The sequence below is a fragment of the Trachemys scripta genome, chromosome 1, assembly GCF_013100865.1.
Source record: "Trachemys scripta elegans isolate TJP31775 chromosome 1, CAS_Tse_1.0, whole genome shotgun sequence".
Lineage (NCBI taxonomy): Eukaryota > Metazoa > Chordata > Testudines > Emydidae > Trachemys > Trachemys scripta.
The window spans coordinates 96175252-96188593 of NC_048298.1; the positions used below are offsets into that span (position 1 = coordinate 96175252).

General features: G+C 38.8%; 1 protein-coding gene across 1 annotated transcript in view; it reads right to left on the reverse strand.

Annotated features, from left to right (window-relative positions):
• POLR3B (RNA polymerase III subunit B) overlaps window positions 1-13342 on the reverse strand; it is a 133492-nt gene that overhangs the window by 16166 nt on the left and 103984 nt on the right. Inside the window, exons 24-26 of the mRNA XM_034778223.1 lie at window positions 5644-5747; window positions 2978-3144; window positions 1618-1731 (exon numbers count right to left, since the gene is read on the reverse strand). Coding sequence (XP_034634114.1) covers window positions 1618-1731; window positions 2978-3144; window positions 5644-5747 — 385 coding nt within the window. The remainder of the gene's footprint in view (window positions 1-1617; window positions 1732-2977; window positions 3145-5643; window positions 5748-13342) is intronic.

Below are 13342 nucleotides of genomic sequence, written 5' to 3' on the forward strand. Positions count from 1 at the left end.
AGCAAAGTGATTCAGTGAAATAAGGTTTGATGGATCCTCTTGGCCTATCAACTTGAGCAGCATGAGCAGCCATATGGACTATAGCTGAAGGGGGATGAGTCTTTGTTTGGCCTCAAGGGCACGAAGCCAGATAAATCCAATTAAAGTGAAAGATTTCAGAGTCCTTGAACATGTAGATCACGGGTCTCAAATATGCAGCCCGTAGAGTTATTTCCTGCGGCCGCCAAACTCCCCTCCCCGGCAGTGTGCCACGTCTCCGCTCCTCTGCTTACCTCCAGGCACTTCCCGCCACCAAACAGCTGTCTGGCGGTGCTTAGCACTTTCCAGAAAGGAGGGGGGAGGAGCGGGGAGCCACACGCTCAGGGGAGGAGGTGGAGAAGAGGCAGGTCAAGGGTTGGGATTTGGCGAAGGGGTTGGAAGAGGCAGGGCAGGGCCTCATGGAAGGGGTGGAGTGGGGACGGGGCCGGGAGCAACAGGGAGTGGGGGGCTTTTGTACCTTTATATGAAAAGGTGTCAGTGATGCGGCCCTGAGACCGATGTACTAGTCCTCATGTGGCCCTCGTGGTGATTTGAATTTGAGATCCCTGATGTAGATGGAGGTAGTAAATCTCTGGAAGCATACTGCATTACATACATGCTTTTTCAAGCACATCCTCTGACTCCTAAACTTGAAACTAAAGACACCAGTGTTGACCCTTTTTGCTCCTGATGTAGCAGGGTAGTGTAGACTTGCCCATGTTTATTCAAGGAGAAAGCCAGATGAAAGCAAACGTGACTGGAGAATTCATATTTAGTGCAATGATAGCCGCACCACGGGAACTGAGGAAGCTTTATCAGATCTTTAATGAAACAGCTGAAAATGGAGACTTATCACAGGCTTCTTTGTAAGTTTTGACACTGATGAATTGCAGGGTGTGCTGAAATTGCCAACAAGCACCATGCTGAATAAGAACAGAAAGGTCACTGATTGGTAAATGCCATCTTGGGGTATAGATCTTTCTTGGCCATACCACAGGGATTGGGGTTGGGTGGGAGGGGGAAAAGAGACAGGGGTGTTTACATTAATATGAAATGAATGGATTGGCTACAATTTAAAGGGCAAAAGTTGGTGTCACAACATTAATTGTACTATGTAAAAATACCAGTGACTGCTCCAATATCAAAGGAAGTTTTTCTTCCATTCACACACTGTGTTGTGAGAACACTACAGTTCCATCAAAAACAGAAGAAAAAAAAAAGCTTTTAACATGCCAGTGAGGACTGAAACAAAAAGTGAGAGCAATGCTCTTAAACAACACCATAGATCTATATCTGTTACGTTAAAAACATCACCCAGTGATTCATGTCTACATTTCCCCAGATGCAATGGAATGAGTTAAGAATAGAGTAGAAGCCTCAACTTGAATTTTATGAAGGACTCTTTGGATTTGCAAACTAACTTCCTCCTATCACAGTTCCACAAGAGTTTTGTTTTTTTTTTCACAAATAATATTAAACGAGGAACATAAAATATGTTAAATACTAAGAGACAAACCACCTTAATCTTTTATCTGCTTAGTGAATTTAGCACATTTCTGATTATACAGCAAGTACTCTGCACACATTCTTCAACAATACCTGGTAAGGACAGCTCTAGGGCCTCGAGCTCTGGCATGCATCTTATCCAACACCATATGCTTTAGTTTCTGATAATACACAGGACCAAAATAGATATATGCTTCCAAGGGTTCTCTAAAGGAATAAAAACAACAAACACAATCTTCTTGGTCAGCTCATTTTTACCCTAAGATATGAAACAGTCTACTAGATAGGAACAGCAGCAAAGCAACTTGAAATAACCCAGGAGTCATGAATTATTTAAAAAAATGCATCTGGACTTTTAGGACAATCTGCAATGGAGTCATGAATAAACTTCTAGAGAATAGTTTGGTAGTGCATCCTCATAACAGTACAGTGTATTACTGTACACTCATGTGGAGAATAAGGCTCTGAATCTGCAACTGATAGCATGGGGGCAAACTGCTGTGCCAGTGCAGAGCCCATCTGATTTCAGTGAGGCTGTGTGGTTGCATTTCACCCGTGTGCTATCAGTTGCAAGCTAAGACTCACTGTTTGAGAGACGTGGAACTGTGATTTAAGATATTATTCACATCATTTAATTTGTATCATTCATATAGCTTATGTTATCCATAGAAAGAAATGCATGCAGAATGTATACCTAATTTAGGGATCAAGAAGTAAATAGGGCACTTATATCTAGGTGTCTCTTGAATTCATTTATATTCTAATTGCCTTGCCAATTACTTTATTCCATATGTTGATTGGGAGGGCAGAGGGATAGCTCAGGGGTTTGAGCACTGGCCTGCTAAACCCAGAGTTGTGAGCTCAATCCTTGAGGAGGCCATTTAGGGATCTGGGGCAAAAATCTGTCTGGGGATCGGTCCTGCTTTGAGCAGGGGGTTCGACTAGATGACCTCCTAAGGTCCCTTCCAACCCTGATATTCTATGATTATCCTTTCCATTGAATACATTTGATTTGTGAGTGGAGGGAGGTGGGGGAGACTGGGAGGAATAGTGAAAAAGCAGGAAAGTGGGATTAAGAGACTTTTTTAAAAGGGCAAGCATGTTGGGCCATATGGGTTTTTCCTGTTCCTAAACTCTCTCATGTTCTTTGAACTCCTTGTCTCTGAAGACAGTCTTATCAATACAGCAGGAAGTTACAGATCAGACAACTATGCAAGATTGAATCACTGTATAATCAGCAAAAAAGCACACACAGATATAACCCAAGGAATAGACACTTGCCTCCAATTCCATATTTAACAGTACTATTGTAGTAAACGTGACATTGCAAATCTTATTTTAACAGCACATAAAAATTGCTGCCAATTTTTTTTTTTAAAAAGAAAATTACTTAAAAATTGCCCTTTCCTCACTCCTACTCTGAAATGCCTAAATTTTCGCAGCAGGTTCTTACCCAGTGATGCCAGATGTTACGTAGTCCTTCCCTAAGTAGTTATACCCATGGCGAATGAGATCTTCACACACATCCTTAACTTTGCTACCTCCAAAAGCTGTTCCATAGTGAAATCTGCCATCTAGGACACCAGCTTTCCCTGCCAAGAGCTCAATTAACTTTCCCACCTGTGCAATGGAAAACATGAGAAAGTTATAAAAGGAAGAGTACTTCCATGAGATCCATGTTACATCTCTGATACACCTCCTCGAGTTTTAAAATGTAGCATCTTAATACAGAACTGACAATTCACTGGCACATGGAGGGCAAGACTTGCAAATTCACTGTCACCTGGCTCGTCCTCCTCATTCACATTTGGAAGGTGAACGGGACTTCTGATCTAGTCCCCGCTACCAGAAAACCAAGGAGATTAAAATGCTGGAGATCAGTAGCAGGAGTAGAGGAGAGAAAGATAGTGGTGAGAAAAAAAGAAAACAGAAGTTAAAAACCAACAAGGGAGAAAGGCTGAATAAATAAAAGGCCAGATATAGCCTGACTAGCATGGCAGTGCAAGGGCATAAGGGGGTGCAAAGCACTCCCATAGGTCTATGTACCAGTTACTTTCATCATGGACAGTAACTCATATGGGGAAGTAGGCTCTGTAGAGCTTATACTTCCCCAACCCAGCTGGATGGAGTCTTGGCTCTGTCCCCAGTAAATTCAGTGACATAGCTATGCTGGCATGTTAGGGAGAATCTGCTGTGCCTGGCATAGACCCAAAGATTACATCCTGCCTGGAGCAGTAGGGAGACCGGACGCGAGATTGTGACTCCTGAGAGCTCCCAAGTCAATATCTTCCCCCCCAGCTGCTCCTTATGCTAGGCAGATTGTAATGTCACAGTCTCGCTGAAAAGGAGGAATGTCCTGAAGAAAAAGTATGTATTAGAGCAGTGGTTCCCAAACTGGGGTTCGCGAAATGTTACAGGGGTTCTCGGGAAAAAATTCCCTAATGGCCGACAGAGCTGTCCCTAGGGACCCCAGGCACCATGGGGCCAGCAGCCCAGAGCCCCTGGACTTCTAAGAGCTAAGCAGATCAAAGCAAGCATATCTATCACACTGAGGAGACTTAAACTTCAAGACTCCTTATAAGAAATGGAAAGGGAGGTGGATATTTTTTGCTGTTTTTAAAATTAAATAGGCAGCTAGTACTGTTTTTAAAATTATTATGAAGCTTTGTTGTAATGTGCGTTGTTTGCCTGGACTGCTCAAGACCTGAATGCTTGTGTAGGAGGAACTCTTTAAGTTGGCTTCTTAAATACCTTCATGCTTGTTACACATCTGATACTCTTTGATGAAACATAGGAGCCTTATCTTATAACAGGCTTATTCAAAGTGATACAAGCTACGAAAGTGAGAGCTTGGAAGAGTGATGCCATTTTCATAATGTAATAAAAATACTAATGATAAATAATAATTAATGATAAATAGTGTGTAATAAGCATGTCATAAAAACAAATTTTATATTTTCAAGATCACTGCTTTTATAATTTATACTCAGGTAAAGGAGAAAATCCCTGGAAATATTCATTTTTAGGAGGGGGTTCGCAAGACTTGACATTTTAGTGAAAGGGGTTCACAGGTTGTTAAAGTTTGGGAACCACTGTATTAGAGAAACAAACAACACTGAGAGTCAATGAAAAATATTTTGAAGTTTAACAAGAGAAGAAAAGATACATGAGCTAGAAGAGATGCATCATGGTATTGAAGGAAGAGGGAACTGAATAGGAAGAGCGAAAGAATAAAACAAGGGAGCAATAATAAGATTATATTTTATAGGAAGCTGGCTTCCAATTCAGGATCTATTATTTCATGGTGGTTTAGCAGTTTCTTGCCAAAAAGAAATTTGGAATCTGAAGTTTTCCTTGGTTTCTTTTTCAATAGTTGACCAGTGCGCCAATTTTCCCCCCATGCATTAATAGACACAAAATCTGAGCTTTAAATGGGTAGTTTATTTTAATTCTTTTTTTGTTAAATAGTTCAATGAAAACCATTTATTTTACAGAGTTAGTCAAATACTCTATTAGGCCTCAATCCTACAAACACTTTAGCACCTAGTTAAACTTTACTGTGTGATGGTACATAAGTGTTTAGACTGGATTACAATGATTTGAATAAATCCAAGCTTACCAACCCATCAGTGACAGAGTCAGAACTATTAGTGTTTCTCTCTCTCTCGATCCCTTTTGAAGCACACCGATGAAGGCCAGAAGAATAGGTAGGCAAACTTCCCTTGGAATGAAGAAAGCTGATGCGTAGCTTGGACAGCACGTGTTAAAACAGTGTTAAGGGAAGGATAGTATCCTCTCTCTCTCTCTCAAATGACTGAATAACTTGTATGTTTTGCTTTCCTACAAGTCTCAGGCACAGCACCTCATGTGCAGGATGTCCAGAAACTATATCACCATTTATTTTATATATTCTATTTAGATATCTTATGACATATACAAAGCAGCCCACTGAAGAATCCCAGGGCAGACACAATGTGACATAATGAAGGCTGGAAGAACATCTTAAATGCAATGCTGCATCTTGTTGTCCAACTTTCACACCTTGTTTACTGTGGTTAATCCACTTCACTGTCCATTTCTGGGACAATGTTTTTTTTAATCATAACATAAATTACTAACCGTCATACGCGATGGGAAGCCGTGAGGATTCATAATGATATCTGGACAAATTCCTGTATCACAAAATGGCATGTCCTCCTGAGGTACTATCAGCCCACATACCCCTAGAGAAGAGAAAATATTTCAATTCACAAAAAGCGAGACAACATCAGGACTGATACTACCAAACTTTCTTACTATTCAGCCCCTCCCCTCTCTTTTTCTCATGGGTAACTTTTTAGCAAGAATAAATTCCATTACGATGACAGTCCACACCATCCAAAACAGTGCCCTTGCAGCAGAACCAGCGGAGTTAACATACCCATACATAACTTCGGTGGTAATATTTTGCTCATTCACTAACATAAGGCATTGGAGATGAAAATACTGGTTACATTTTTCAAAAGTGGTTAAAGATTTTGGGCACTTAACTTGTGACACCTTAAAAGGGACCTAATTTTCAGAATGGATGCCGCATGCTTTCTGAAAATCAGACCCCTTTAAGAGGATTTGCTGGGCACCGAAAATCATTGATTTTTTTTTAAATTTTTTTTAAATCTTGGCCAACATGCATGAATAAAACGTTTGTCTGAAGTCAAGCCTTTGAGAAAACTGACCCAAAATAATGTGTTTTCTGTTGGTACTTATTTACTGCGCAAAAGACTGTGTACTTGGAGCTTTCTGAAACCAAGGAAAACATGATCAAGTCCCAGACACCTTACAGTTTGTTAGACAGATATGGACCCCTCTACGCTAAAAAAAAAAAAAAAAAAAAGTTTCCAAAAATGTCAGTCATGATAGTTTAAAGATCATAGGTGGGGGTAAGTAGGTTACCAATTCCAAAAGCTAGTCAGATGTGTGAAACCCATTCAAATTGGTTTACGATACTTTACAAACCTTTCCTCTCCAACCCTGAACATTGTTTCCAATGTTCCAATCTAATTCGACAGATTAATAGACCACCACTGTACAGGGCATACAGACTGATATTGCATCTCAAATCAGGTGCTAAAATGCAAGCACTAAAAACCCTATTCCTTTGAACCAAGCCTAGTGTTTTAGTCAATCTTTTCCAGAAGCCCTCAGAGTGGAAAGAATCTGCAATCTATTTGAGATCAGTCTGGTGCAACTGCCAGAGCACACTTTGGTCAGAAAAGTCCTAGGCTGGAGGGGGTTGAGCAAAGACTGAGGGTGCTGGTTACATCCCTAAAAAGGCATCCCCCAACCAGCCAGTTCACAGAGGGATATTGGCGTCTGCTCAGGAGGGAGCTCCTCATCCACTGTCCAAACAAGACAGGGATAGGTGCATGGGACAGTAGTTAATAGAATGAGAATGGTAAGTATGGGGGAGGGGAAAAAGGGGAAGACAACTGGAGCTTTTGTATTTTTATGTTTAGTTTGTAATCTAGTACAGACTAATTTTCCCTAACTCTTTGCAACAAATCATTAACAATCCTTTCCCCAGAAAGATGTGATCATTTGGTGAAAGCAGATTAGAATACAAGAGTTATTAAATCTTCTGCATACTGCACATTTCCCACCCACCCCCAAAAAATATTTATGGATATATAAATTGAGAGTTTCGCCCCATTCCCTTTCACTTCTAATGTTTTCATAGATTGCATGTGGACTAAGGGCACCTGTAAGCCAAAAACTCAATTTTAGCTAACTTAAAATTACTTGAGGCTCTGAAAACCCTTTAATATGCCAAGACGGTTCCCATAGCAGACAGCCACTGTGTTGTTTGTTTTGTGTGAAAGTAAATGATAAAAGATCCATGAAATCGACACAGAAAGGCAGAACAGCAGAAAGAACTGAGGGCTCTCCATCATAGCGGCTTCTACCCTCTGCTGACTTGTATAACAATGGAATCTACACATCCAACTGCAGATCTAACACAGCTGTGCATTTCATTAGATGAAGAGCACTAGTGACACAAGTAAATAATTAACTTATTCTGGTCCGCTGACTGTGCTTATGAGACCAGTCATAGCTGACAGATTTTAATACAAGTTAACACAAAGAGAGCATAATGAGCTTAGAAGTTAAAACAAAATATTTAGACAGAATCTGATGATCTGAAACTGAGTAGGCCATTTTTAAAGTCCCCATTTCAAAAAGTTCTAAATCTTAATTCTAAATCCAGATTTTATTTTTTTTAAAAACGTTACAACATTATATATAGTATACATCTAAATTTGCAGAACACGACTGAAGATATTTTCCTACCCCACAATTCTAAGATCATCTCACACAAATAATCCCCAGAAACTTTTTATCTAGTCTTAAATTAATGCAATATACAGACCATCAAGATTTTTTTTTAATACTGTTAATGATGTATTTAATTTAAAAAACAAATTTTCTCAGGACCTTGGAAAAGCACAGAACACAAAATTAATCACACAGAAATTATGTTGATATTAAAAAAAAGAAGAACAGGAGTACTTGTGGCGAAGAAGTGGGCTGTAGTCCACGAAAGCTTATGCTCTAATAAATTTGTTAGTCTCTAAGGTGCCACAAGTACTCCTGTTCTTTTTGCGGATACAGACTAACACGGCTGCTACTCTGAAACCTGTTGATATTAAACACACTATTTACAGGTTCATATTTTAAGCCCCAGATTCCCCGCCCAACTCAAGCAGAATTCTTGACCCATTGTTTACAGCACAACCGTCTATTGGTGAAAAGCAAAAACACATTGCAGGGTTAAAATCCCTCAGGGAAAAAAAGACAACCACCACACACCCAAACAGGCAAATTAGCTCTATCCAGTGTAGCCTTTTGGCAATGAAAAATAAAATGAAATCATCCATGACAATAGCAACACCACTTTGAAATTGGATAATAGAGCATTACCCCCAAAAATGTAGGATAAAGAACAATCTCAGGATTTAAAGAGCTTTCCCTGTCCAAGTATGAACTGAAATCCACTTTACCTACTGATTTTTTACCATGCCCATCTACAGAAAAAGAACACACTCTCAAACTAGGGTATAAACTTCCTCTGTGGCATTAAAAAGGAAATAAAATAGTTTTGCCTGAATTCCCTATTCATCATACTTAGGGAGCCAATAGTTTTGCTCATCACCTCAAAACTTTTTTCCTCCATCATATATATATTTTAATGTATACCTCAGTCTCATGTAATGCTACTCTCCCCCCCCCCCCGCCTTTAAATGCCCCATCTCTTGTGAGAGATGTAGTCTGAGACTGATCTACTTTAAAATGCTGTACTATTATGGGACACATTCTGCCCACACCTACACATTTCAGTTCTCATATTGGGGACAGAGCTGAACATCTATAAAGAGTTCAGGAAATAATTCTGCATGTGTTCTTCTACATGGAGTGAAACTTGTTTTTTTATTTAAAAAATATGTGGACTTACGTTACAAATATGAGCTTAAGCAGGCAGATTGCCAGATGCTTTCTAGGTCTCTGCCTATTCACTCAACTTCAAACAAACAAACAAAAAAACCCTTTAATTCTGGAACAAACTTTTGCAAGGAATTTATTATCGAGATCAGACATAATATAATTAATTTCTTTTAAAAAAAAGATGTCCTGAAACAGTCTTATTCCAAATATTTCAATATAGATTTTATAAACTGCACTAACAGCATTTTAAAAAATCCAATTAACGAGAAGTACTCCAGTGCTTTGCAACACAGCACCCAAATAAATCAAATCTTTTCAAGCAACTTTTCTTCCGAACAGAAGATAACTAGGAGCTGTTCTTTAACTGGCGCCGTACTGTGTTCAGATATGTGATAATTTCCTGACTACATATTCACTCCACCCTGCAAAGGGATCCATGTGGGCATAAATGTCAATCTGTATGGAATCCCACTCTGTTCATGGACTGGGTCTCACAACGTGGATCTCTTAGCAAGATCAGGGTCTTAAAGATACATTCATCTCTTCACTTTTTTTATTGAGAGATTTTACTTTTCCACCTACAGAGACTCAAAACTCTAGAATTTGTGTCCCTTACGTGTTGTTGTCGTTGCTTACTAGCAGGTGTGAATTTACCACTCTAAACAGGGATGGTTCTAGCTTTTTTGCCACCCCAAGCGGCGAAGGAAAAAAATAAAAAGCCGCTTCATTCTTCGGTGGCAATTTGGCGGCCGGTCCTTCCCTCCGAGAGGGACTAAGGGACCCGCCTCCGAAAACCCTGGAAGTGCCGCCCCTTTCCATTGGCCGCCCCAAGCACCTGCTTCCTGCGCTGGTGTCTGGAGCCGGCCCTGACTCTAAAACACACTGTTTAATAATCAAAAATATCCAGCAGTAGGGGGAAGTCTCTTTCACAAGCCACCATACGGATACTTTCCGTAAATAAAACACACACTCACAAATGAAAAAATTAAAAAGTCAAACAACCTAATATGTAAAAGCCTAATTACTGTCAACAGGCAGTGCACTGGAGAGCAAAGAGGACTAACTTAAGTGAATAGAAGTGGCAGCAGCATTACTACTAATTTCTGCTGCAGAGGTGAGAAGAAGCCCACTACTGGATGAACTTGTTTAGCTCCTTTACTCTTATATGGTTAGAAAAAAATAACCGTAATTCCTTAATAGGTGCACTCTGGATTTTTCAGTACTAGATGTGTCCAATGACAGAGTACACATTGGAATTAAAAGGATGGGCTAAACTTTCAATAAAAAGGCTATTTTCAAATACAATTGCTGTTTTATAGTTAAAGTATTTTGGGGGAGAACAGATTTATAGACAAATCTGCAAATCAATATATGGTACCAGGTATGTTTGCTTCAAGTTTCTCTAATTAGCCATCATGTTTATTACACAACTATATACACAACTCCAGAGGGGGAAAGAAAGGAGTGCTAAATCATATTAGCTTTCTTCAACACCTGAATCATTTACAGATCTATCATATCACTTGCTACATCCCATTTGACATAGGATAGAAAGAAGAACAGAATTAAAATGAACAGATAAATAATGCATAAGTAAACTTGATTAGCTCGCTTATTAAAAACATCACTCTAAATGAGAGGCGGCGCTAGAAGACAATACAGTTTGTACACGGCTTTCCCATGAGCTGCTGAATGGCTTGATGCGATAAATTTGCATAGTCTGAAGCACACAAAGAGCTGATTAATTGAAACCCTTACAATGCTTCTGGAAGCAGCTATTGTAAAACAATAACCATAGGAACTTTACAAAATACACATGGCTGAATGAGTCAAGAGCTTAATAAAATGTGTGTTCAGGATACACTATAACGGAATAAGATTTTTATTTTGTGCCATAAAATGCGAAACCAGTCTAATTTCAAAGGTTCAGTTGGGGATTTACTGAAAAGGTCAGAAGGTTACCTGTTTGCTATTTGAGATAAAAAATGCTGTAATTTAGTTCTTAAGACAGCAAGTTAAGCAAAGGTTTGGTTAAACAATCAGGAGCTCTAACAGAAGTGCTATGGGATTTCATTTTCTTACACTTAACTTTTGAATATAAAAATGGCAATAAATAAATAAATTAAAATCCTCCCATTCCTAATCCCAAGCAAATGATATCCATCTCAGATCTCTGGAGCGGTCATCTCACATTACATATCAGTAGATATCAAGCCTATTTTTAAAATAAAAATCTGCTTAACACAGCTCCAAACATTTAATATGTATTAGACCAATATACATGTTTATTAGATATAATGCCTAATGTTATGAAACAATGAAGTATCAAATTAAGAGTTGTGTATGGGAAAATGCCACAAATTGCCACTTAAAGCTATAATATTTTATTTCACATGCTCCTCTTATACATACAGAACAAGTATTCTTTAACAGAACAGATAATCAGCATATTTCTTTATTTTGTCTACATCAAAATATTTTAATAATGATCAGTTTACATGTGGGCAAATATTGTGTCCCCAGCAGCTGCTCAAATCAAGTCAGAATTCAATAAAGTAAACCCTAAACAAGACCACACTAACAGATATATGGTATTGCAATAAAGTTTATATAGTTCACAATGCAGTGAATAGATTCTATTTTGACACTAAAGAACATTGTTCATTTAGGAAAACAAAGATGGTCTTTCATGAATTTAAACTCGCTTCCTTGTCTTTAGAGTAGTTTAAGTGTAGATACTTCAGAAAGGTTTAATCCTTTATCTTAGATCTTCAGCTATTAAAAAGCTTCTGTTTGCCAGTTCAAACAATCTCTTGCTTAAATACAGTTTTTCCACTCCTCAGGAATACTGTTCAGTATTGCTGCTTAGTTCTGTGATCTAGAGGACCTTTGTTGGAGGTGTTAATCCTTTTTCACATGAGAGACTGAGAAATGTTCTTTCAGAGAAGTGATATATTGCTTTTTTCACATCAAAGGAGTCTAACTTTTCCCCTCATTGTGACTTGTAGAGAAGCAAGGGGAAATCTGGAAATATAATAATTTAGTTTTGTATGGAACGCAGATGAAGCTTGTTTAGTCGAGTGCTCTCTCAACCTTCTTTGCATCTAGAGATGATTTCGCTTGAAGAATTTAAGATAAAAAGAGCAAGGTAGGAAGTTTTCTTACCCTTCTTGGAAATACACAAACAATCCTTCAGTTAAACCAAATGTCTCCTATCAATTGGACAATAAACTATCTCTGATGGGTATATATATCTGTTTACTAGCATTAGAAGTGTGCCAAGTACTTGGTAGGCAACCAAGATAAGGTCACTGTCCCAAACAACATACAGATGAAGGCTAGAAAGTGGGAGACAGTTAATGGTGCTACGTTCATTTCCCATTTTGTTTAATTTCTCTTTCCTCCTCAATTTTATTTTGTTGATGTGTCTTGAAGGGAGGGCTGGGATGTACAGGCAGTTTAGAAGAAGCATGCTTAAAGGAAGGACCTGAAGGATGAAAGGACATGAGTAAACTGAGCAGGTAGTGGTATCCCAGGCCAAGTAGGCATTGAAATGAGTGTGGGAGAAGGACATGAAAAAGGCAGCAAGGCAAAACCTGGTAGCATATATCTAAATTATGAGAGAGACCTAGAAAGCCTTCCATTAAGCTTGCCTAGTAGCCTCTTCTTGGAGCATACCTTTTGGAAGAGGATTTGAGAGATTTTACTCCACTTTTTCCTAGCTGCAGTCCAATTTTCTTAAGCCTTTATTTTCTTGCGTTTAAACTACAGATCTCATTCCACAAGAATATAGAAAATGTGAAGTCACTTGAAAATGTGGCTCTCCTGATCTCATTCTGCTTATTTAGATGTTTAAAAGCTATCATTACACATGAGTTGCTTCAATTTATCTCCACCTACACTTCAAGAGGTGAGAAGACTTTAGAGGAGAAATTAACAATGCAGAGCTTTAAACAATGTCCTTCTCACTGAATCAAGAAAAACTGTTAATATAAACAAAACAAAACAAAAAGTTAATTCACTTGCTGCACATGATTTGGAAGATGGTCTGCTTTTTGGAGGATCTTGGCAAAGCCTGCCTGGTGTCTTGTAACAAGTTAAGTGTATGCTAATTTGTGAGGTAGGTAACTAGCTGTATTCAAAAAGGAAGTGGAGAGAACTAGAGTTAATTGTTATAAGCTAGGTTTCAGAGTGCAGCCGTGTTAGGCTGTATCCGCAAAAAGAACAGGAGTACTTGTGGCACCTTAGAGACTAACAAATTTATTAGAGCATAAGCTTTCGTGGGCTACTGCCCACTTCTTCGGATGCATACAAAGTGGGCAGTAGCCCACGAAAGCTT